At 39.2% G+C, this 27,126-nt stretch overlaps 1 protein-coding gene across 1 annotated transcript in view; it reads right to left on the bottom strand.

Moving 5' to 3' along the window:
- Positions 1 to 27,126, bottom strand: part of iars (isoleucyl-tRNA synthetase) — a 54,982-nt gene that overhangs the window by 10,980 nt on the left and 16,876 nt on the right. Inside the window, exons 12-26 of the mRNA XM_022748276.1 lie at positions 26,865 to 26,956; positions 25,017 to 25,115; positions 20,393 to 20,519; positions 18,320 to 18,393; positions 16,307 to 16,501; positions 15,399 to 15,485; positions 14,390 to 14,473; positions 12,028 to 12,172; positions 10,755 to 10,875; positions 10,422 to 10,513; positions 9,898 to 9,975; positions 9,158 to 9,279; positions 6,209 to 6,311; positions 5,818 to 5,901; positions 2,269 to 2,443 (exon numbers count right to left, since the gene is read on the bottom strand). Coding sequence (XP_022603997.1) covers positions 2,269 to 2,443; positions 5,818 to 5,901; positions 6,209 to 6,311; positions 9,158 to 9,279; positions 9,898 to 9,975; positions 10,422 to 10,513; positions 10,755 to 10,875; positions 12,028 to 12,172; positions 14,390 to 14,473; positions 15,399 to 15,485; positions 16,307 to 16,501; positions 18,320 to 18,393; positions 20,393 to 20,519; positions 25,017 to 25,115; positions 26,865 to 26,956 — 1,678 coding nt within the window. The remainder of the gene's footprint in view (positions 1 to 2,268; positions 2,444 to 5,817; positions 5,902 to 6,208; positions 6,312 to 9,157; positions 9,280 to 9,897; positions 9,976 to 10,421; positions 10,514 to 10,754; positions 10,876 to 12,027; positions 12,173 to 14,389; positions 14,474 to 15,398; positions 15,486 to 16,306; positions 16,502 to 18,319; positions 18,394 to 20,392; positions 20,520 to 25,016; positions 25,116 to 26,864; positions 26,957 to 27,126) is intronic.

A 27,126-nucleotide genomic window follows, 5' to 3' on the forward strand; every position in this document is an offset into this window, starting at 1 on the left:
TGTGTTTAAGCACCATCAGCCCACATTTCTGAGCCACCTGTAAGTTATACAGTCTATACAAGCTGCACCACGGGGCACAAAAAGATTCAAAGTAAAAACTGTTTATTTTCACAAATAATAAGGTTTTTCTTTGGGGGTTGGGATATTCTTGGTAACAGTCGTGTAGGACAAAATGATCTACCATGAAAAATACTCCAGTACAAAGTCAGCTGGATGTCGAATGATTTTCAGTATAATTAGGAAAATGTTTGCCGTCAAAGCAAGAAAATGTAATCACTTTCAAACTATTCATTTTAATAACAACAATTTGTACTAACTTCCAAAGCCTGGGAAAAAAATAATAATGAAACAATGCAGACTTGTCTCAAGCAGTTATCTGTGAACTTGGGATTTAGTTGTAGTGACCAGCTGGTTGAGGTTTATACATAGGGATAACATATAAAGTGTAAGGTGACAACTAGAAAAGTAGAACATAGGTTTTCATTTTCAGTCGTGTGAAAATCTACAAGATTCCTGAATTCTTGCAAACGGAGTCATTTATATTTGTACAAGACTTTCAGACCAGAAATGTAATTACAGAAATGGATCATTTGAGGGAGAATGAAAAGCCATTGCATCATGCTTACTGATGCCCATTATGATTAAATCAATGACGATAAAACTATTTAGCTCCCCACTATCCTACTAATTAAATATTGAATAAATTGCCAACTGATTGTGTGAAATTAGTCTATATGGTGAAGTTTGTCTCTTGGGAAGGATTCTAGAGAAGGTTTCAATTATACTCAATCGTATCAAATAAAGTACTCTGACTTGCATGCAGACTGAGGCTTTGTTTTGAATTAGCTGGGGTCTGGAATGGTATTTGCCAGCATTTTAAGATTCCTTACATTGCAGTCTTCCTGGCCACATCCACATGAAAGCTGAGGTTTTAAACAATACAGCAAATTCCCCAGCGAGTCAGGTTTATATCTCTATTTTGCCAGTGGCAGCAATTACCCACGTCTGTGTTCTGACTAAAAACCATGACCGTGTTCTGTTCTCCTCTTCACTTCTCCACACCCGGAGGCTGGGTGAAACAGTCATTCCAATCCCCTCTAATCCAAGATTTCAACAGTTTGATTTCCTGTGTCCCTCCCTGCTTCTCTGCTCTTCTCCACCTTCTCTCTGAACCTCTTTTCTTCTACCCCATCAAAATGATGGGATCAAAGTTATAGGTAAGGTATAATGAGTAATACAACCAATGTCCATCAACTCACAAATAATTCCTTGCCAAATTACCACCCTTCTAGTCTAAACTGGGACAAGGTTTTTGGAGGGATACTACAGCGAGAAATTGCTCAAAAGGTTAAAAGCAGACTCTCAACTGATTGTGAGCTGTTAGCATGGACAGATTATTTCACTCACTGACACTGCCTCAGAGACAGTAGCTTCCACTAACTGATCAATATCACTTACCAGATGTTCATTTTGTCCACCCTTTTCTATGCATTTCCCAAATTCCTCTAAATTTTGTAGACTAAAAACAAAGATAGGTGCTGAATTATACAGCTGAGCTGAGCATCTTAAAAATGGGTCTCGTAAACTCCAACATCACATCTCACCTTTCCTCTCAATTTAATGAACTGTAACTTGGTGCCGCTGTACACAATTTCATCAGTGAGTTTTCCCTCTCCATCATTTTTCCACCATCCTCTGCCACATCTATCGCTTTCCTTCCATCGCTCATCCTTATTTTTTCCTTCCAATTGGCTAGACTTCAAACATCCAAGTGATTGGAAATGTTAAGTTCCCACAGCCCAGCTGACCTCCACTGCTTCCTTCCCCGGAGACTCGGGGAGCTCTCCTCGTCTTTCTATAATTGGAGAGACAAGATACCTTGCACTGCTTTGATCCGTACTCGAGCTCTGATTATAGTTTCAGAAGGGTTAGCGTTTGAATTCTGGGGATAAACTGGCAGTCTGCAGGTTTTACTTGATACAATATGCAACAACGGTGCAAGTGTGTTCAAAATCCTATTGCTAACCAACTGCCCTTCACTAATTCATTGTTTGGTAAATAACATCCCTGCCTTCTCATTCATTCTTTGTTATTTGTCGGAGAGAACAAAAATATTTGGTAAATCATGAATACATTAAAAAACGGTGTAAATGCTAATGCTGGTAACGTGCCTTCACACTGCTGAAACGTTTTTGTGATGTTGCTCCATCTGTCTGATTTTAGGATTTGGGTTCATAAATTTTGTGCCTGTTTTGCACACAGCCATACCTGTCTTCTGGAAGGCCTCTAGCTGTTCGCTGGTGAGCTCCTTGATAGAAGCAGTGACGGCTTTGAAGGCCCCCTTTAGTCTCTTGCCCAGCACCATGTGGTCTGGCTCGGCTCTCAGACGGATACCGTACTTGTCCTTGTCCGTTGACAGTGTCAACTGTCGCACATTAAGCTCCTGGAGGATGAAAAACAGACACACATTATGTCTTAGAAAAGGTAAAGTTAGTGTCTTGTAGTTTCCTGTGGAGAGGGTAAATATCTCTAAGTCTGGACAAAAACTTGAATTTAACATGTTACAAAAAGTAAAAGAAAACAAATGTTTAAAAAATAAACGAAAGAGAAACGAAAGTAGCCCCAGTGTTTTCATGTTATTCAGCTGAACTGTTGCATGCCCAAAAAAATTAAGTAAAGAAAGTTTTCCTGTTCTCCTGACAAAAGACATTAAGTGCAAAGACTGCTTTTGATTAATTAACTTCAAAAGTTCATCATGCAACAAAAACCTTGTAAGTGATTGTGAGGTGGTTAAAATTCAGTTTTCAGTCATCTTTTGAAGAGCACTCCCCTGGTTTAGCATTGCAGTCCTACAATATTAAATCATATATTATAACAGGGAAAAGGGTACTGGAATGAAACTAAACACTAAAAAGCAAATTGAAAATTAAATTCCAACTTCAATACAGTTTAACATAAAAGTTTACTAAAGGTGTAATAAAAAAATACAAATTTTAATTGCCCCCGCCATGTGCTAGAAAGGGCAAATCAAAAATCAATTCACTCACACACTCAAAGAGTAAGTCAGCCATGAAATCTACCAGTCAGTAAGCCAGCCGGTCTTTAAATTTCCAATCAGCCATTCCTCCTATTCACTCACTATATTTCTGCCTTTCAATCTAAAATGGAGAGAGAAACCTGTGATCCAGTCTTATCCGGTGAAGCAACAGAGAGAAATTAAATTTGTGCATACCGACAGCCAGCCTGGCCTGCCATGCACGGCTTCTTTCAGTCAATCACACTGAAAAGTTGAGGCTTGTGATTGAGACTGAGTTGGAGCATAGTTGACTTGCTGACAGAAAGCACAGATATGCTACTGTAGTGGGATGAGTGATAAACTTAAGGGCAGTGTGGGGTTGAAAATAGCAGCTCAAACTTCTGTTTTGAGCTGAGCTGGGTTACAGAAAATAGGACAGAATCAATGCAAAAGTCCACAAAAGGAACCTTTTTTCTAGTCTTGAGGGAATATTTGGCGTTGTGTGTGTGTGTGTGTGTGTGTGTGCGTGCGTGCGTGCGTGCGTGCGTGCGTGTGTGATTACTTCATTACAATGAATCCAGGCCTCCATCAGCTCAAAGAGCAACTCATTGGCTATTCATCAGAGCAGCTTGAGCTCTTTGGAAACTCAGCAGATAGTGTACTCATCAACGAGCTCATCTGCCAAGCAAAGCTGACCAAAGCTAAAATTTGCATGACCATTGACCATCGACAGCCAGTCCCATATTGTGCCTCACCTCTTCCCACCCGAAAGTTACGAGAATTCATTAAATTCCTGTTTTGCCTCAAGAAATGGACAGTATAAATTTAATCATCACCATTCAAAATTTACACTTGCTTCGTGTGAAATGTTAAGCTGCTGTGTTTTCATGTTTTTGCAAGTTAAGACTGTGATGTGCACCGTCAGAAACTTCAGCACCGGCTACAAAAATGCCAATAATAGTACTAGTGCCAGTAGTATCCATTTCTCCATGTATCTGAACAGGCAATTCTGATGGGTCCTAAGCTAAGCTAAATGATTTGTTACATCCTATAAAAGTCAAATGTAAAACTTTGTGCTGTAAAAGCCTCATCAAAAAAATTTAATTCACTCAGAGAGCAGGTCAGCCATGAATCAACTAGTCAGTGAGCCTGTGGATATTGACAATAACAGTAAAAATTTAAAGTTAAAAATTGACTATAAAATAATACTCACATAGAGGTTTGAAAAGGGCAGCAGCCCTGGGACAACAAAACCTGATGAATTATTGTTGAGCAATTGGTGCACGTTTAAGTTGTGGTATTTTTCATTGTAGAATTACAATAAAGGAATCTAAGTGAAAGTATCAGTAAAAAGGTGAATTCAGACTTAATTAACTAAGACAACATCACACACATTGTAAGAGAGCTTAGAGGTTCTTCCCTGCATTGCAGGGCCTTAACTGCTCTCAATTCTGATCAAATAAACTTTGTTTACTGGAGGGAAGCGAGAAGCCAGCAAGGTTAAATGTTTTCCCCACCAGAAATGAAACAGAGTGATAGATAAGAAGTGGCCAGAACTAAGATAAAGCTTGGAGGATGCAAGAGAAGGTTGCAACAAAAATCCTCTTCCCATGTGAACCCTGATCCGTAAAGGTTCTGTCAATTTTCCTGGTAGGCATTATATGGGAACAAGAGATGGAATTCATTTTCCATCTAATACACATCAGTATTTTCTCAGCTTGGGAATTGAGATAGACTGAAATAGATTCAGATGCAACACTCCTGCAAAGGTGACAATGTGTTTACTTAAGACAGTAGCAGGAATAGTGGAGCCATGGAACAGCATCAACATCTTGAGCTTTGTTATTGGAAAATCAAACCCACAGACAAACGGGTAATGTAAATTTAAAGGCTTCCTGCACTTAGAGGATATGAAAATTACTCTGGCTAATGTCTGAGCGGTCATTTTTTCCAACTCCCTTGAACAACACTTGAATGAACTCAACAGACTTTTGTAATCAATCTGCACTTTCTGCTGCACAGGCGTACAGTGATAATGTCACTTTTGGAAAAACATTATATAATACACACTTAGGATTGCAGACGTCCACTGCTCATTGCAAAAATCTTTCCAGGTAAGAAATGCAATGTATGTCTGTATAGTGAAAAGCCTCTACCTTGCTCTGGAAAGTTGAACTCAGTAATTTTGCAAACCGCATGTGTGAAGTGTGAGAAGATGAAGAACTACAATGATACATATTACTGTCATTAATATAAACAAATAGACAGAGTAACAGAAATAAAATGTTTCCTGAACTGGAGGAAAAAAAACCCATAATGTTTGCGTTTGCACTCTGTATTTGATGAGGTGTTTGTGTGCGTTGTAACTGGAGTAGATCAAATGTAAAATCATTTTTCAAGGCATCTGCTCCACCCCCTTTTTAGATTAACCAGAAACAGAAACTTCAGCTACAGCAGAAGACACAAAGAGCAGATGAAGATGTACTTCTTCTGATGTTCATCCCATCAACAGAGTCAACGTACAGTAGTGGCTTCAACAAGGATCTAGTGGATGTTTCTCTCTACCTTAGAAATCGATCAAAGCACAGTATATTTCATAACATAACAATTCATAAGAAAGATGAGAGAGAGATGCTCCTCTTGCCTTGAAACGGAGCATGGTAAAATGACACTTTACCAAAGACAACATCAAGAATGAACAAAATGTATAATTATCACACAACATAAGCAAAGGTTATTCTTGGTAAAAATAAATAAATAAATAAATAATAAAATAAAAATATGAAAGACATTTTACTTACTTCCAGGATGTATTTCTGCAGGGACTGGATGTCTTTCAGAGCCTCTGGATCCTGGTGAATAACTACCACCTCCTTCAATGGGTACTGAAATACACATAATCAACATGACAACCATAAATACACCACACTAGACCTGGTGCACTTATATCACAGAACCACACACTTAAAGCTACAGAAAACCCAATTTGGAATTTGCAATTACATATTTTTTAGATTTTAATGTAATAATAATCTTTTTTTTTTTTTAAGTTTAAAATCCCCAACTCAGTACACAAAATACATACATACATATGAAAATAATATCATTTTAGATCTTGTTTCCTTTAGTTTTAATTCACTGAAACTTGAACACTAGAGTGTATGAGTGAAGGGAGTGAAGTTGATGATTCACCTTGACGGGCAGGGTCTTCCTGTCTCGGATCACTCTGCCCAGCTCAATCACAGACTGCATCTGAGAGACAGCACTCTCAATGCGCTTGTCAATCAAAGTCTCCCTGGAAAACAGACACAAAAAATATTATGAGTTGTGTTACCATACCCACTACATCACAGCACTGACAATGAGTGAGGGAATGAGAGAATGAACTGAAGATTGTGAGTGTCAAACAAAACTGTAATTAGCTGGGCTTTGGTAATTTAAGCTAATTGCAAGGGTGCTATATAACCTTGTCCCCTGCTTATAATAAGAACATTGTTCAAAACATCTAATCTTCTTGAGATAATTATTTGATATTCTGTGAAATTCTGAACATTTCAGGGCACAGTTTGGGGACTCAGGTGCATTTTTACAGTGAGTCAGATCTTACCATCTTCTAGTTAATGGCGATTTAGAAATTCAAATGGGTGTTCTATTGAGGAAAATTAATAATAGTGTGTGACAAGGTTAGTAGCACAAATCTAAACGAAGACAGAGTTCAGAACCATCAGTGCCAACTCTGGAACATCCACTAATAAGGTAAACTGAGACTTCCACCTCCAAATTCAAATTAGAGCTGCACAGCCACTGATAATCATGCATAATAGCGATATTAGCCCTAACTGTCTGCAGGAACCTAGACTCTGTGTGTGTGTGTGTGTGTGTGTGTGTGTGTGTGTGTGTGTGTGTGTGTGTGTGTATAGTGTGTATGTACTTGTTCATTTATTCCTGCAGTGTGCTTCCCCTTGTGTGCATACAACATTGGAGTAAAATGACAGAGGAGAGGATGCCAGGGACAGCCAGTCATTTAATGAGCTGATTGAGAAGCAGCTGTTCCCACCGCCTGATTGGTGGCTGACCTTTGGGAGGAGGGTGAAGTAGTCCCATTCTACAACAGGAGGGACAAGCGGCTAATAAAGCAGCAGTGCTGAGTGCTGTCCAAGTGACAGAGGAGATTATATGAACCATTACACAAACTATTTTCCTTATGCTAAATCAAATGGATATTTAATCATGTCAGAACTTTTTTAGAGTTAAAGATGATGCAATTAAGTTTGGGCAATTAAAAATTCCCCTAAGGCATTAACAAAACCGATCAGCCACCAAGGCACACATTTTACTGCAGTAATTGAAGTGAAAGGGATGAAATGATCATATTTTGTGAGCAGCATCCATTTGCAGGGCTGACAATCAAGGCAAGCCCTGTGCAATTCTGTTTCAGTTATTCAAAGTCTCTGGAGACCTAGAAAGATATCAAAAGTTTTTACACTAAAAATACAAACAGTGTTTGGCTGATTTTTAGAGAAGATAATACTGAGGTTGAAGGAGGCTGTGCACAAGAATTTCTATCTCTTTCTCCATATCAGATGACCTGGTTGTTGGTTGGAACTGACTTTGTGCCAGTGTGGAAAATGCATCATCTCTGATTCATTTTTATCATGCAGAAACAAAGACCCGTGAACTGCATTTGACACACGAGCAGACAGAGAAAATCTGCTCAACCTTCATCTAGAGAAAGCAATCGATCCATTAAAATAAAACTTAAATGGTTATTGAAATCATTCTATTTTCTAAACCACCCCTCTCATTTCAGTGTGATTCATGAAATAATTTTGTGAAAAAAAAAAAAAAAAATCACAGATGAAGAAGAAGCTGACGAACAGCAGGAATGAAGAGAAGAAATTATGTTAAGACACAAAGAGAACAGCTGCCTCTGAAGGCTGACATGGATCTAGAAACTGCTGTGGACACTCAAGCTTCAAAAGCTTCTGTTCCGAGGAGTTCAGAGTGTGATACGATTGGGGTGAAGTAAGGCCACACAGTCTGGCTAAACCTGATTAGGCTCTGGTTCAGCAGTGGATATCCTGTGAGAAAAAGGGGCTAATAAGGGGGGGGGGGGCGCAAGAACAGCAGTTTTTAAACCAAATTACCCTTGTTTCATTCACTTAGTTAAAACCCTGTTTCAGTGAGTGTCTGCTCTGCTGAAGTGCACAGAGAAATGAAAATGAAAGCTATTATTAGTACTAAAACAGGGTTTCCTTCAAGAATTTGGTCAGTGGCTGTGGTAAGTGTTGCCCATCCCAACTCTTGGTGAAATGTGTGTCCAGCTTATGATTGATCAATTAACTTCAGCCTGGTGTCCAACCTGCAGTGTAGCAGTGAGTTTTTCCTGACTGAGCTGATCATGATTTAAAGAGTCAATAAAGATCTGCCTCACTTCTTAAAAATGTTGCAGGAACGCTGCAGGAATATATAAATTTCTTTAAATATTGTGGCTGGCTCCTCCCAGCCAGAATATTGCAGTGGCCATGGCAACATAGGCTCTTTGAATCTAATCATATCAGCTTTGAACAAAAGTGATGGCAAGTATATAGGCAAACGTTGGTGTATAGCACCCTGGATAAATTTGTGTTTATCCCTATTTCGAACCCAAACGGTGATAGGTAATCATCACAACAGAGTGTCTTGATGGTTTCCTTCTCAACATCCAAAATATGAAGATGTGTTTTTTTTCAGTCTTTTTTTAAACATGCTTTCAAATGGCTTTAGGATCGGTATCCTGAAGTCTCTGTCCAGAGTGTGGTCCCGCTGAAGGGAAGCTGGACACCTGACCTGCTTCACAGAACCAGGCCACTACCACTATCTGTTTTTGTTTTGGGTTTGTGTTGTGCTTTTTTACGATCCTGCCCTGTCGGTGTTTCTGTACATTGTCTTATAAATCTGGAAAATATTATTTTTTAAAAACTGTATGGAGGTGACACATTCACCATCACTTTTGCATCAGCCATTTTACTTATAAAGAGAGAGACAACTCTCAGGGCACTTTCACTGAGTTATTATAAGTTTTGGACCCAACATTAAAAGGTCCTCTGTAATTTTAGTGCCATGAAGCAGTCGTTGCTTTATTGAAGAGATTTTTCTAACCTGACTTGGGGCATCATGAGATAGTGGATGCTGCTAGTGTCCTTCTCATCGACAGAGGCGGGGTCGATGAGGTGACGCAGATTTTGGTACATCATCTCTGTAATGAAGGGTGTGAAGGGAGCCTGAGGTGAAAGAAGAAAGCAAGTAGACATGAGAGAAAATACAATAGAGGAAGATTATTCAAAACTCTGTACTGTAGTTAATTTACATTTTCTGACAAAGGTCTGAAAGTCAGATGCAGCTATAAAATCAGCATACAAAACACATTTTTACTGTAGCCTTTTTTTTTCCTCAAATGGTGCAAAGGTTCAAACAGAATTGTGCCAGAGTGAGGTTACTTCTAATGCGATTCTCTTCATTTCAACCATGGGTAATTAATTTGTATAGCTCACAGCTGATCTGTATTGATCTGGGTTAGGCTAACTGCCTCTTAGCGTGCTTCCCGCCTCACATGCAAACATCTTCAATGTGTTATAAATAAAAACTCCTACTGCTCATGCATAATTCATAGCCCTGCCAGCACACATACATACACACACACACACACACACACACACACACACACACACACACACACACACACACACACACCTCTTTCATACCAGCATTATTTCTTTGTGTCTTGCACACACAAACACAAAAAGCGAAACCTCACTACAGCAAAAATTTCTCCATACAGTCTCCTTTCTCTCTCAGTCACTCAAACACAGGGTCTCACACACAGGAACAGTATGACTCACCATCAGCCTGCACATGGAGAACAGAACACTGAAGAGGGTTTCCAGCGCCCACAGGCAGTCCTCAGTGCCGCTCTCTCCCTGCAAAGTTCACACACACGTCAGCATATTCAGTCCTCTTGGAACAGAGAAAAGATAGAAGTGCCCTGGCAGACAGCGCCGCATGTATCCCCAATCCGAATGTTGACTTGGAGGGCCACAAACTGACTGCTATAAAATGTCCAGAGATGGAGGCTATGATGAAGAGATTTACTGATAATACTGTTTCCATTGAACTAATCCATAATTTACATGCTTAACAAAACTTGAATTAAGTGTAAATGAATTTATATATAAAATTATACTTTTGACTCATCAGATACTACTATTACTAGTGATTGCCACTTGTGTCACTCCATACATTTGTAGTCAGTGGCTATGAGGCTATGATGGCTGTGATACTTTCTAAAACCTGCACTTACCATCTTCATCACATAAAAACGCCGTTGAAAAAAAAAAAAAACACAAATTAAAGGCTGGTATCTCACCTTCAGACGGCGTCTGTTGGTCCTGACGTACCAGTTGGTGAGCATGTCCACAAACTTGACCAGCCGAGGCACGACAGTGTAGAGGCGGTACGCTATAACAGGAAATTACTGTCAGTGTATTTACATAACCTTTATTTAACAGGTAATCTCATTGACATCAAGATCTCTTTTGTATAGCCAGTCAAATGCAATGAATATCAAAACAGGATGAAAAGGTTGCCAGACGGGATTAATTTTAAGATATTAAATAGTTATCTTCTACGCCACTGTCCATTTCAAGTGGGGCTCCTTGAGGAAAATGTGTGTGTGTGTGTGTGTGTGTGTCTTCCTTACCATCCATCTCAGCCTTGAAGAACTGAATGAGAGACTGTGTGAAGGACTGAATCCATTTGTCCATGATGTTGTCACTCTGCTTTGCCGTGTTCTCATTGTACAGAAACTGAATCTCGTCCTCCTGACACAGAAAGACAGACGCACATACAAAAGCACAATTAGAGAAGCATAAACACATCCATATTAGGACACAAAACAGCACTGATATGAAACAGCTGAAACTGAGCCTGAAACATGTCCCACATATAAAGAAGAAAAGTAGAACCAGTAGCAGTTTGGAACTGCACATATAGAAATACTGACACACACCATTTACAAGCAAGAAAAACAACTGCTGTTAGAATTTTGATTTTTGTGCGCCCTTTGGGCAAATAGTATTATAATCACAGTTTTTTTAATAATTGCTGTTTGAATTATATTCATAATTGTGTGTTTAAAATTTAAAATTTAGATACAAAATATAAGATTTGTTGTAGTAGTGTAGTAATAAAAGCGAGTGGTGTTTAACTGATTTGCATGTTATCTGTTGTTTTATCATTAGGATAGTTCAAGCTTACAGCTGACCATTTCCTAAAGACAGTTAACAGGCTCACTTATCTGATTGTCACGTGGCTGAAATGACTTGATGTTAAACCAGGTCATAAGAGAAATAAATGAAAGATTCATTTATAAAATAAAATTATGGTGTTTTCGTGGCAGCAAATTGAATTGTAACTGAAGCGCTGACATTCATAGCCTGAAGGTGGTGCAGGTGGTTCAAAATGCAGCAGAAGTTATTTTCTTTGTCTGTAGGTGGCAGCACTGACAGTCTGCATCAGCAGATCTAAACTGCTGCAATTTCCGCCCTGCAGGTCATTACCTGAGGAACGCCCCATTGTGGAGAATCTACAGCCTTCTAAAGAAAAATTTTCACTTGTTTTTCAAAAATAAGAAAATGCCTTCGCAGGACAGTTTTAAATGTGCAGAGCAGAGAAAATCTTGGGGACAAAAAAGTTTTTCAAATTGCACCCAAATATCCAGCCATAAATTAATCGATGACATAGGGACATTAGGGGAATTTATTACAGCAGCTATTGCTACATTATTTGATGGCTATAACATAGAATTTAATTTCGTTTTCGTTCCAATGATTACCTGATAATTAATTGCTTAATAATAGTAACAAACTGCTGTAGTATTAAGGAGTGCTGTGGTTTTTACACCAGGAATAGCTAAAGGGGCATCGTAGGACTGTAAAATTTAGGACCTTTTGTTCTGTTCATTACAAACGTACCTTCTGTAACCTTTGCACGTTCTGCACCAGGAAGCGATAGGCATTATACCACGGCAGGAAGACATCTTTCAACACGTCCCGCACACCCTCCTCTTTGAAACGCAGGTTCTCTGCTCTCACTACAGGAGAGTTGATGAGGTACAGTCTACAGAGAGAGACAGTGAAAGAGTTCATGTGTATGTGAGTGTGCAGCAGGATTGATTATTGAGGGAGAGCATACAACGCGTCCACAGGTAAATAGGTCTTGGAAGGACGAAAGCTTATATGTGGCATGTGAGTGAGGCTGCTAGCAGTATGTGTGAGTGGACCGAGAAAAGTTACCTAAATATGTTCACGTTGAGGGGACACAGAAATGTAAAAACAGAGAAGTAGTTTGCCTGAGCAGTGTTGTCCCAGTTACACATTCACATCTCCTGAGTTACTTCATATGGACTCTACAGGAATGCAGAATGCAGCATTACAGGAGAGTTCTGGGAGAACAAAGTTTGCACCTTGACAGCTAATTTAAAACATCTAGTAAAACAAAATCACTCATTCTGAAGCAACAGTAACATATAACCTTAAAAACATCTGTAAAATCCTACACTACCAAACATGAATCATTTTTTTTAATTTGTACATCTTTAAAAATTTAAGAGATTAACTAGTCTATCCACCAACATGCAGTATATGCATGAAAAGTGATCGGTTGGCATGGCATCTGTGCATGTACACCATGACAGACAGTTTCAAGCCCAGGTTGATGTAGGGGAGGCAGTGGGCTATAAACAACTACATGTGAGAGATTTAGAAAAAGCAGTGGTTTAATAAAATCGTATGCTGCTCAAACTGTTTGATTTATCTTTGTCTCAACCTGCTATGCAACATCAGTAACTGGGCTTATCCGGTATATTTCAGTGGATTAGAATCTGCTGTATAAAGCCTGATACAATTGCACTTTTCAAACTGTAACCCACTTGCGGTATAGGTACACCAGCTGTCAGGAACGCCTCATTGAGTTCTGTTAAAAAACTGGAAACATTTCCTAACATATAGTGTTGCAAGCAGGCAAACCATGCGCCGCGCTGTGAGCGAGTGAACCACATCATTAATTGAAGCTGCATCTCTCTCACAAGATGCAGCTAACTGTCGGTATACATCAGCGAACCAAAGCAAGGAGAGCTGCTTCAGGTTTAAAATCACTTTGTGTTCATTTGTTCGACATTTTGCAGATACAACACGCTTCGTAAGTGCTGCTGTTGGCTGAAAGCTGCATTTGAATTTCAGTAATTTGTTTATCCCGAGGATACAGAGAAATCTTGCATTAAAACTTCAGTTACAGACAAAACCCCCTCTCTGTGGACACTAAGAAAACACTACAGGACACTTATAGGAAAAATATTAAAAGAAAACTGTGGGGCAGGCTGCATTTTTTTTTTAAAGCCAAAGCTATTCAGCTGTCAAACATATCTGAATTGGATTAGCTTTATCAATTAGGCTAAATGTCCAATTTGAATATGTTCTGCACAAATTTTGGGCCAAAAATCAATTTTACCAAAACAAGCATCATGGTGCAAATTAATCTCTTTCCTCTATTACAGCCAAATAGACACTTTTGACGAATAATAAACAAAATAATCCAAATCAAAATAATAATAAGTGGCAGGCATCAGCTCGCTGGTTTGGGCTTGTTGGAAAAGGTTTTCAAGCTGACATGATGCAACTTTATGCAACAGGCCATGATTGATTTTAATAGCAGCAACTCTGAGATAGATTTGTAATAAAATGCAGAATACACAGAAACATCAACTGGTAGAAATACGTTAGAAAATCTTAAAATGAGCAAAGATGAAGACAGACAATTGTCTCTTCACTAAGTTTGACTGAAATTACTTTAAAAAAAAAAAAAAAAAAAAAAAAATCCCCCAAAATGTACACGTACTTCAGTCTGTCACTTGTTCACTTTCCATGGAGGTAATTATAAGATACTGAAGTAAAGTTTTAAACCAGAAAAGAGAAAATGGGAGCCATGAATAGAAACAGACTGCCGCCTTCCTCTCTTTATCTCTGCAGCTCACTCTTCCATCAGTGTATATGTGAGCATATGGTGCAACTGCATAGTGCTTTATTCATTAGGCCATATGGTTATGGAACCCTTACTGCTCAGGGCAAAGGAGAGAATGTATGAGGAGAAACAATGTGTGTATGCACATGTATGTACAGTATGCGTATGTGTGTCTACTGTATGTAGGACTGGGACAGTGATTCAAACCTTTTAAAACCATGCCTACTATAAACATAAGGTAAGTGAACACACACAAACCTGCCACCGGGGCACAGCTTCAGAAACACACACTTGCTCACATTCAAGCACAGAACTGACCTGAGGGCATCAGCTCCATAGTTCTGCACTATCAGCCCTGGATCTGGGTAGTTCTTCTTGCGCTTGCTCATCTTCTGTCCATCGCTGCGGGAATGAGACAAAGCAAAGACATTAATGCACAGACGCACGCATGCATGCACAAAAGTGCATGCTAGAAACCATGCACTTGGTATTCAAATTAGTTAAGTCCTTCCAGGTCAGCAGGCCTGTGAGCACAGTGCTGCGTTTAGACCCCGGGGCTGAGGACAAGCAGCCCTATTGTAGAGCAGCTCTAAGGGCTAAATGTTACAGCACACATACCACACTGATCATGAGGAACAGCAGAAAAATTAAGAGGAGATGAATAGGCAGGTGAATAAAGGGGGAGAAAAGGAATATAAAAATGGTGGTTGAGAGGAAGGGTGAAGAGTGGATTAGTGGAGGCAAGGAAACACGATAGGGGAAAAATGAAAAAACTAAATGATGTCTGCAGAAAAGGGCTAAGAAATATGTTTGAAATCGACAGTAAGGATAAGGCTGGCAATATTCTGTCTATTTGTTATTGTCAACAAATCCCTTTAAAGCCTAAAACCAACAATGAACTGATCTTACTAATAAGTATTACCTGAACCTATGTAGCCAAACATTGATATAGCTTATTTCTCTGTGCCTCACACCTCCATTGTTGGCCAAAAACATTAAAAACATATCAGTGAGCCACACTCTTGTACTGTTCCTTCATTACCATGAACACTGAAGTTTGTTTTGAGTCAATCCCACATACAACATCCTTCTGCTGTAAATACTCACTAGAGAACCAAATCCATGGCTGAATATTATACCAAAAAAAGCATTCACTGCTGTTTGCTCAAACTACAGTGCCCAGCTGCGTTAGGAAATGATTTTTTGACTTTTTTAAGATGTCTGACAGAGTAGTAAAATTGGAAAATACTGAAAGATATAGAATGATGCCAGCCTTATCCTTTGCAAATGGAAAAAAGATTTTCTGTTTAGAAGTCAATGAACTGACCTAGCGAGTACCAAACCATTAACGATGACATTCTTGAAGGGTGGTTTGCCAAACAGGGCTGTGGAGAGCACCAACAGGGTGTAGAACCTGCAGAAGGATACAAGAAAGAGGGTTAGGGGTTAGAAGTCAGGGTAACAAGTGCAACTAAACATAATACAAGGTTCCCACACCTTCTTGAACATAAAACTCAAGGACTTTTCAAGGACTTTCAATGCCCAATTCCCTAAAATTCAAGGACAGAACACAGCAAAGTTTGAGACACAAGATTTTTTGTTAGTGAGAACTAGCAGGCTTTACAGAAACTCACGGACAACAAATAAAGAGACAGAGGCTTGAATGCATGAGCACTTCTCAACTGTGCTGTTAGAGACAGCAAGAGACCGCACTCTGCCATCACTCTAACACAGCGCAGCAAAACAATATATTGTGTAAGCTGAGCTCTAGAGACAGAGACTTATTTACGGGTTGAAGAGAAAATATATAAATTCAAGCACTTTCAATGACCCATGTTGATTTATTTCATTTATGTCTATAAACTCTCAAGGCCTTGTTTAGTTTTTTCTCAATTTCACAAACGATAAAGGATATCAAGAACCTGAGGGAACACCTGATAATAATTCATAGCTATGAGGTAGGATTGGGGAAAACAAGCACATTTACTAAGTTATTCTCTTCATTTTGGATTCAACCATTTTCCATCATCTGATACTAATCCATTAAATTCGAAACTTTCAGGAAAACACTCGTCTGCCCGATTCTCCCGTCTATCCATGCATTCCTGCTCTGCTCATCAATTCCCTCAATGAACTCGGCAGGGAAGTGTGACTTCACTCCTCATCTGTCACCCTCTTTCCATGTATCCCTCCATTAGTTCCCTGAATCCAACTATCCATTCATCTGCAGCTTACCATCCCCTTGTCTGGTCAATGCCCTCGGCGATGAAGTCTGCAGGGAAAGTGTCCTCAAACTCCTTCCTGTTTTCAAAGGGGTAGTGAACCTGGGCGTAAGGCATGCTGCCGCTCTCAAACCAGCAGTCAAACACCTCTGTGACCCTCCGCAGCACGCCCTTACCACACCGTGACGGGATTGTCAGACTGTCAATGCTGGGCAGAGAAAGTGTGGAAAGAAAGAAGACAAGAAAGAGAAAGGAAGTGCAATTGTTGAAACAGATGGATGCAATAACAATTTGACCAGTTCTGTTTTATTTCAGGTTTTATTAGTGCCATAGGTAACTATTAACACATTTGTACACTGTATAGATCCATAGGTCTATAGGCTTTCTGGCTGCAGTTCAGAGCAACGATTTTATAATCTTTCACCGCTGGGAACTATGTTTAAGAAAAGAACAGCGAGGCTCATGTTGTGCTGACACACAGTAGAATAATGTCAGTTATTGCTTTGGGTCATAAGTTTCAGACACAAGGATATGGATTAATTTACACCGAATACTGACTCGCTGAGATTCAGCGTATAAACAAGGTCAGGGTTTCTTGAGAAAAGTTGCCTTAGCTGAGGAGAACAAGAGGAACCTGACTTTTGTAGTAGTTACAAAATGTCAGCCTGCGTGAAGTGCCCATTAAATCCAGATCAAATGGCTATCCTGAGCAAACACAAAACAATAACAAAAACCAATGAATATAAAAATAATATATAGAGAGAAAGTTGATGAAGCACATGGACTTTCTTTTCCCTTCCAGCAACAAACCTGCTACACATTTACTGAGTTATAGGCATTCAGGCCTATAAACCGCTGATGACACCGTTGGTAATCTACTATTAGCCATTAAAGCTGCTCCATTGCAGTACTTTGCTCCTCTTAAGAGCCCTGCTCCTGGGCCTAAAGAGGGAAGGGAGAGTGTTAACCAGGAATTTTCCCTAAAGAAGTGCACTGCTGAGTACACTGTGAGTAGTTTAATATGTGATTTCTGCAGTGTGTTGAGTAGAAGATTTTGTTAAAATGTTCACTTTCCTACAATGTGGGCAGAGCTATTATCTTCATTAGCTGGCCACTTCACATATTATATTGTAGACTGATTAGAGTCCATCCATTAAGCTGTTAGTGATCCATACATCTTGACTTCAGTGGAAAACTTTTGAAGTTGGTCAAAAAATTCAAAGCAAGCCAGTCCTAAGATCTAGACTACTGTCTATTCACACCAACAAAACAAATAACAGAAGGCAAATCAAGTCCCCAAGGTATATTTATGACAGTAAAATACAGACATACTTAAATGTTACTTTTAGTCTTCCTGATCAGCTGATTTATGAAGGAATAGTTTGACATTTTGGGAAATATGCTTATTTGCTTTCTTGCCGCAACTCAGATGAGAAGCTTGAGTCTGCACACTAAATGTAAAGCTATAGCCAACAGTTAGATTAGAATAAAGACTGGAAATGTATGTATACACACAGACACACACACAGCTATGATTAACATAAATAAAAAGTTATACTACAAACCACTATAAAAAAAGTTTTCTGTGTTTTCACTACATTCCCCAGCTTTAAAATTTCAGTCACGGCTGACTTTTGCAACAATTCTGAACATCTAATAGACAGCTGCATAAGTGATCAGTTATTGTTTTATTATTGTTATTATTATTATTTGAATTAATCTTTGAAATGTTTAATTCTTCTTCATTTTTCTTCTGAAATTATTTTAATTATTTTTCCAAGTCTTTCAGACCTGCAGAGAAATTCTTAAAATCCAACCTCAAGCACAGGAGCAGGGCGAAAGCAACTTCTTCCTCCTCCATAAATTAAAGATGTCCAGCGCCGCGGAAATGATTAAAGGTAATTAGCTGATGAGGAGCGGAAGAGTAAAGCGCTCTGTGTTCCACAACACTTGTCTGGTTCAGGCAGACAGGCAACACATGTTCAGGTGGCTGACTGATAATGTTGGTGTCTGATCAGTGACTCACCTCTCCCGATGCAGATCAGTTACTTTGACTCCAGTCAGTTCCTCCAGTTCAGCCGTGGACCCTATGCATACCACCTGATGAACAAGCACACACACACAAATACACATCACAAATACAGCATTCACAGTAGGAATTTCCTAAGCGAGCAAAGAAACCATTACTGCTAAAACAATAAGTTGATTTATCATGAAGCCCACTGCCAGAAAATTAATTTATCAAGCAGAAATAAACATTTACTGGTTGCAAATTCTAAAATGTGAGAATTTGCTTCTTTTCTGTTTTTTGTTTTCATTATTGTAAATGCATTTATTTTGGTTTTGAGACTCTTTGTCTGACAAATGTTTGGTGCAGTAGAGGAGCTGGTAGGCAAATGAGCAGATGTAACCTTTGGACGGAGCAAAGCTAGCCAATTCCATCCCGTTTGTGCGAACCTGAGATACCCAGCTTACTGCGGTAACTTAATATTTACCTTACAGACATCAGAGTGGTATCAACCTTCTCATCTACCTCTTGACAAAAAAAAAAGCAAATAAGCTTATTTTCAATAATGTCAAAGAATTCCTTTAAACCCACAGAAACTGAAACCAGTTGTATCTATACTAATTTGGATCATTTATTTGAAGTCTGCAAAGGACTCTCAGTGCTAAAACTAATAATCCTGATGAATTTGTCTACCAGTTTTATTAAGATTATTCTGATTAAAATAAATAAATAAATAAAAACGCTTAAAAGTGGGCCTAATTCAACACACTTCCTGAGTAACTTTACCTTAGAAAGTATGGTAAAGTGTGTTATCTGGTCTCCTCAGAGAGTTAACCTGTAGGCTCTGCTCTAGTTTTACCACAGCACCAGGTAACATGACCCAGATACAGCCTGACACACCACTGTCAGACACTAAAGAAGACAGAGTAAAAGAAACATACCCAAAAACACAGGGACAGGAAGAGAGAGAGAACAAAAAGAAAAGATATTGAGAGACAGATATCATACTGCCACACGCAGAAAAACGCACACACAGACAGAGAGACACATACACACACATAGCCTTGGTTTTGGGTGTGTGATTTGCCGTTGAGGGGTGTGTAAGGGAGGCACCAGGGAGCGCGAGTGTTCTGGAAACAGTCACAATGCTATTTCCAGCAAGCAGGTCGCTGGCTGTCCCTCTTTCAGCCAGGGGACCAACACTTCATTTTTCAAACGCTCAAACAACCCAATTCTGACACCTCTATTCAGTTCAGTCTACTTCACATAGTCAGCCTGGTTTGGCAACCAACATCCATGACAAGATGAGCATTTACAGTTTGGCTCCGTTCTACGCTGCCACTATTCCCTCTTCCACTAACCCCCCCACCCCCCCCCTGTTGATTTCTCATTTTTACCCCCTTCTTTCACCTCCTCATTTATCTTCACCAGTTAATTTATTCTGACCCCCCCCCCCCCCCTATATCCCCCCCCCCCTTTTATTTTCTGCGTCTTCTTCCCCCACCTGATCGCCGTTTGTCTTGAGGAACTTTGAAGTTGCATTAAGTGGCATGAAGAGAAACCAAACACATTTTTGGTTCATGTTTATTTGCTGTTTACATTGATGAATCATTCATGTGTTGAGTTTCAGGAGGCACTCGGTAATGGCGCCGGAGGGGAGCTGACTCTGACTGCAGTATGGAGTCACGCTACACTCTCTTCCACACCCTCAACTATGAGTATCAAAAAGAGGTCAGCGAGAAAAATTTTCACCCTGCCAATTTAAGAGCTGGATTTGTGCATCCTTGCATTAGACCAGTCTTCCTTTGGAGAGACACAAGACATTTTCTCACTGACTCATTTCTATGGTTAATAAAAGTGAGCGTTTGAGAGAGAGAGTTCAACTTTTCAATTATGCCCTCTCATGCTTAGCGCAGATTGATTTGTGAGTGCTGCCAAAGCTGCAATCAGCTCACTTAGAAAAGAATAACTATCTTGGTATTTGGTCGTGACACAGACAAATCGTGTGATCTCTGTAGAGAACAAAAACATATTAGAAGTACTAAGTACTCTATTAAAGCATAACAAAAGCCTGTTTTGTGTTTTCCTGACCTCCTCGTAGTCATCGCTGACCCAGAGAGGGATTGGTGTGCCCCAATAACGGTTCCTTGAAATCGCCCAGTCGCGTGCGTCTCTCAACCAGTTCCCAAAACGCTTCTCACGCACAAACTCTGGAACCCTGCAGAGACAGAGACATTATCACGTGTTATGGTTTTAATTACTTTCTCAAATATAAAACATGAGTCTAGCCACAGGGACAATAAAGTCTGCATGTAGGACACACAAGAGGTAAATTGCTGTCTTATGTCTGTTTTAACCTTTTTTAACAGCCATTTATTTACATACACACACGTATGTATGTATGTATGTACGTATGTACAGGTAAAATCTACATTTGTCCATTATGAGTCAATGAGCTTCCTAGATACTGTTGCTAGCAGTAGTGACAGTGTTTCCACTGTTGAAATAACACCACTTTTAGTTCGTGTGTGTGTCACATCTCCCAACAGCTCGCAATCTGACACAAAAACAACTAAGATTAATTCCTACAGTGGGACTTATGTAAATTAGATTTAAGACTTTTTACTTTTCCCAATCCTTTTTGACCTCTCAAGACCTGCAGATACCATGATTAATTTAATGTGGAAAACAATTTCTCACAACAAGAGAGCATTATTACAATGTGCACTATTATTCCTTTATAGAGCAGTCTTCTTTTCCACTTCTTCCTCATGTTTTAGCCCCTAAAAATAAACTGAACTGCTCTCTTTATGAAGCACAACTGCAAAGGTTAACATTCCCTTCAAGGCATCTTCCTCCTTTGTACCCCTTTCCTGCTCTCTCCTTCTCCTATTTAGCCTCAACCGATTTCTAGCTTTAATCCACTATCTCACTATCTCCTCCTATTTCTCTCATTTTTTCTGTGCCCCTCTCTTGCTGTGCCAGGCCGTGTTGCTCAGAGGAAGAGTGGAGGGGGGGAGGAATAAATCGTCATCAGGATCCACGCGCTAAGCAACAAGTTCATCAATTCCCATTTGTAGGAGGCATTTCTATTTAGGTCCCTAATATATCAATTTAATGATTTTTTTTTTTTTACTGCAGCTGCTGCTCTCTGCCACCCCACAACTACTCCTCCGCCCCTCACCCTCCCTCTCTCCGATCATGCTACATGTAGGATTTAAAGTGTGCTGCCTTGTGCTGGAGATGCATAGAGGAGCCATTTAACATGTACAAGCTTTTGGTCAGAGATGCTGGGGATGGACACATGAGGGAGACAGGGAAGCAGAGGCTGTGGTCAGGGAGGAGACGGATTGAGAATTTGCATGATGGGGGAAAAAAGGTAAGGAAGATAAGAAAATGAGATAAAAGAGAAGGATGTAGTGTTCAAGGAAAAAATGCAACAAATTGTGCGACTGACTATTCTCTAAAAACCCGCCCCCTGAACAGTGATTAGCCAATCATAGCTTAGCAACCGCAACTAGGCACAGCAGTTCTCTCGAGCTTTGATTCATCCGTGTGTCGAAGCGGTGAGCACTGAGCTTTAGTAAGAGCGATGGTTGGTGGCATTTTTTTGTTCACTTTTCCAAAACCAAAATTACGAGAAAAATTGTGTTAGGAATGAAGTCAGCAGTGTCTGTCTGCTTTAATGTAAGCTGCAAATGTTAGCATGTCCAGCTAACTAGCTTACTACCTACAATAGTAATCTAACTCAGAATTACTTCCAAGGCATGAGGCGTTTTATACTACACTGTTGTGTGGGGTTACAAGTTAGGTTAAAAAAAATGCCCCGTTCTGTGGAAACTGGTTGTGGATGTTACAACACCAGAGTGTAGGCTAAGGTTAGCAGCTCTGTCCTACTTTGCTGGATTTAGCTAAACTCATTACCCCATGTTCTCAAAGCACACTGGACTAGACCTCATCCTAAAAGCTGTTTCTCTATTCAAAAGTGAAAAAACATAATGTTTGAAAATATAACTCAAGGACTAACTAGACTACACTTCAAAATAGGAACATTGTTTTGTTTTGTTTCCATGTCTTTTACATAGATAACCAACTAGTGAAGATGCTGACTTTTTGCCTGTTAGCTTTCTTCTGTTTTCTGGCACAATATCATGTATGTAGCCATCAAGTGTATTTTTCAAATCCTTTTACAGCATTCTCCTTTTAAAACACTTCAATTTATAGAATTAAAATGTCAGCCAGAGACAGAATTTTCAACCAACTTGTGGAGCCGACGTTAGATCAACTAGCTATTAACGTACAGCTGATAAAATCTGCTAGCTGACTAACAGCTGTCATTTTAGCTGACAAAAATTGCCAGACACCCGATATAGATATACCCTGTTTTTGTCTGCTTCTTTCTGATATTGAGGAACCATTGTTTCCAACTTTAATGAAAAACATGTATGGTGTATATGCCACTGTTGTCATTGTAAATTGCATAGGTGCAGTGCAAGAATGGAAAGAATGACAAGTGTAGAAACAGTAACTAAGTGAGGCGGGATTGTGAGAAGATTGTTGGGTTTAAAAAGAAAAGGTGCAATCCGAGTCATTTGAGGACCAGTTAATCACCACCGCACTTTCCTCTCTTATATAGATAACAAACTTTGTGCTAAAATCACACAAAAGTGGCCATGCTTCCTGCACTGTAAACATCAAACGAGACCAGCTCCCCTTTCATTAATCCAGTTATTAACTTATTCAGACAGACATCTGGAGAAACAGTCTGAACTCTCTCAATAGATACTTAGCCTGAGTCTACCCACTGCACCATCTGAGTAAAGAGAGATAAAATGAACAAATCACTTTGAGAATACGATATCTAACATTTCACTTTTAAAGGGGTTTTTTAAGTCTTTCATCAGCTAAAATGAATTTCATACAGAGGTACTGAACTCTCCAAGGATTTTACTTTTATTAGGATGCTGATGAGCTGGTAACTCTCACCAAAAGACATTTCATGGGACTGGAACTCAACTATGGAAGTGGAGTTGCATCAAAAAGAAAAAAAAAAAAAAATCTTTAAATCTGACTTTTTCTAATTTTAATAAAATCAGATAATTAGAGTTGGAGAAAAAGCCTAATTAAAAAGTTATATCAGAGCATCATCCTCAGTGTGTAACCACAGAGACACAGGAGGGAAATGTGTGTATACATGTGTGATATTTGAAGGCACCTCAAGTATAACAGCTATATTTTACAAAAATTATAATGAATTTACAGTGATACTTCAGATATACACAGTTAATATAAATGTTTCATTGTATCTACAAACTTGTCTGTGCATTCCACTCTATCGCTGAGCCATAACTTTGACTTTAAATAATTTTTCAGGCCAAATTAACAAAAATTCACAGGTGAAAGCCTCCACCCAACTGTGATTTGCATGTTGTCATCGTCTTATATGATAGTAATTCCAATATCTCTGGGTTTTGGAGTGTTGACAAAACTAAACAATTTGAAGATGCCACCTTGAGCTCTGAAAACTTGTGATAATTTTTTCACTATTTTCTGACATTTTATTGACCAAGTGATTAGTCTATTAATAAAAAAAATAAAATAAAAAATTACCTGCAGTTTAATCAATAATGCAAAACACACAACATACTGCAAACTACGTAAACATACATACTGTATATACATATATATGGACATGGTTGTCCTGAATAATAGATTCAGTTGCCAGTATATTAGGTTGCACTTGATAAAGCTGAAATTCAATTGTATGGTAATCTTGGAGGCTGCAGCACTTTGTGCTGCTGTTGAATTGTATTGTTTTGTACTGACGGATGTTTCTATTATTTGTCCCCCATATTTACATCAGTGAGGGCAGGTTAAATGACAGAAATCCCTCTCAGTTTAACACAATACAATTCAACAGCACCACAAACTACATCATCCAAAATGACCATATGGATGAATCAGCACTTCTCTCAAACAGTTTCAATTAAAACTGAACATTACAACCTTGAGGTAGTGTTCAGTGCAGTACTATTGTATTGGACTGCATTAGTTTTAGCTAGGTGCACCTAATAAACTGGCAACTGAGTGTATATACCACTGGTACCCCTTAGATAAGGATTTTGCCTTTAAAAGTAGTGTGTGCGTTTGTGTTGGTTTCAATGTACATGTGTGTCTGTGCGTCTTCACCTTCCTAGCGGCTAGTCATTCATCTCAGTTTGACAGTCCCATTACCAGAGGCAGCTACTGTGGCTAAGAAAAGTGCATTGGGAGCACCGGGGGTAATACCACTTAGCAAAGCCATCATGCTGACGCTTACTTTTGCTCCGTGTTCTGCCATTACAATTAGCATCATGCTAATGCTTTCTATAAAACACCAGTCCCGTGTGCATCATAATATTGCTGAACTTAATGAAAAACGAACAAAAGTCCTTGCAATACTTTCTATTTTAAATCTAATCTCTTCCCATTTAAAATGACTATTCCCAGTGCTGGCTGTCCTGCAGAGACCGGCCCATGACTGACACAAACAACTTGATGTAGCAGCACAGAGTCGGCGCTGTAATTGTTTTGGGACTGTGACTGTTGTCTGTCTTCACTTAGTATTCACTGTCTTCACAGGTATTTTACAACACTTGTTTGGCAAGAAGCTCATGCCTGCCACTTCACTGTCAATTTGCACCAAGCTAGTTAGCCCTTGTTCAGAACAGCTTACCAGTAACATTTTCCATTGTTGTCCAGGAGTTTATCCACCATGTGCTCCACTCGGACAAACCAGCTGGGGACAGCTTTGTAGATTAGGGGCGTATCAGACCTGTAAGTACACAAACGCAATACATAAAACACAAGGACGCAACAAACTGACTTAACAAAGAACAGCTGACAATTGAAAAAAAATATTCTAATTTCTGAAAATTGCATCTGTAATACAAATTCCAATTTATAAAACTAGCCATTTATTTTGGCCGGAATTAAATTAATTAATAAATTTAGAATATTGGAAATGATGTGATATGCACAGCAAGAAACAGGCTAAGACGGGTTAATTTTGTATCTTGAGCATCAGTCAATCTACTTAAATGTTAGTAGGTAAGAAATTATCTTGAAATTGAAGCTTTAGCTCTGTAAAAATGTTTAATTTACTTTATGTACTGTTTTACGTATTGTATGTGTATATGACCTATATTTTGTTCTACTGTTGATCACTGAATTCCCTTTAAAAACTGGGATGGTAAAATAGTAACAGGTGACAGTGTCCTTAAACTGTAGCTCCAGATACCTAAAAATATCTGCACTGCAAATATCCGCAGGTCTCAAAAGAGGCCAGTTTCTCAGAGGAAAGTATGGTCCAAGACAGAATGAAATACAGAATTTTCATACAATTTTCATGTGAAAATAATTGTGATAAGTGAATCTCAGTTTTAACTTTTGCAAATCTGTTCACTTGTTTGACAGTTCTCTATCTACCATGTTTTAAACCTTTTCCATCCAAACCACCAACAATGCTTTTCAAAGTCCCTGAAAACCTTTTACTCAATCTGTTTTGTTTTACCATTAACGATAGGATACTTCATCAACAGACTAGGTTCTGGCAAAGTCTTCCAGCAGTTTTGTAATTTCACGTGAGAGATTTCTATTCGTGTTTTTATTTGTGCTCCTCTCACTGGTTTGAAGAGGGATCAGGATTTAACAATAGTTGCATCAAGACATGATGGCAGTTCCAATATGGGGGTTGTTTGTTTATATTGTCAATCAAATCAAACCACACCCACAGAGTCCTGATAATGCACAGTAGCTGCATTTCTTAATATGCACATTCATAATGCACATTAGCTGCAACTCTTAATAAACTGAATCCAAGAGTGCTTTAAGAGAGTACTTTTATGGACAACAGCTGAGTTCTAACTTACAGGTGCTGAGTGGCTAATAACACCACAGTTTCATCCCTATGAGCCTCTGTCTCCTAGTGGCTTAGAGAGCATATCTCTGCATATTTACTGAGGTTAATTAATCCTTCTCAGGTCAGGCTGCAGCTGCTCCAAGTGAGACAGCAACTTAGTCCACTAAAAAAGAAAGTTTGTGTGTGTGCGGGTCTGCATGTCCCTCACAGTTACGATGCGATAATGTGGGACTTGAGAGGTTATGTGTGCGTCACCACAGTGAATTGATTCTGTGCAGAGACCACAAAACCTCTATTGACATCCTGCACTGATGCTCCTGAGGGAGGCATAAACACAAGTGAACCTCAAACCTCTGTGTTTAAGCACTTTGCTGAATGCTAAATTGTTGCTAAACTGTAGGTTTTCAGGAGATTGCTCTGTCAGTGCATTATGTTCTCTACCACTACAAAAGGTTTTCAGTATTGAAGTAGACGACACAGTATTTAGTTTGTGCAGGCCTACCATCCGTGACCTCTAACCCTCATCTCCAGCAGGTTTCAGGGCCCGCGGAGGAAGAATTAAAGTGTAGCTGTTAGTTACAGTGAATTGGAAGTTGGACATAAGTTGTAAAATGGCACAAAGATAACATTAGTTTTACAGTTTAAACTATGGACATGTCTCACCTCCAGCAGAAGGGGTAACTATGCTTGAAACTGCTGGCATTGACAAGGCGGCCCTTCTCCTTCAGCCACTTGATGATGTTCTTGTCAGCGTCCTATAAAAGAACACCACAACGTTAGATCTGCTTTACAAGAGAAACTTTAAGAGTAACTTAATACCAAGCTGAAAAGCTGTGTTTCATTGTCCTCTGTGGTTAAAAGTGTGTTTCACCTCTGACCACATCCGGTGTCACCAATGGGTAAGGTATGGTGTAGTCCAAAGTGT

The sequence above is a fragment of the Seriola dumerili genome, unplaced genomic scaffold, assembly GCF_002260705.1.
Source record: "Seriola dumerili isolate Sdu_G_001 unplaced genomic scaffold, Sdu_1.0 BDQW01000121.1, whole genome shotgun sequence".
Taxonomy (NCBI): Eukaryota; Metazoa; Chordata; class Actinopteri; order Carangiformes; family Carangidae; genus Seriola; species Seriola dumerili.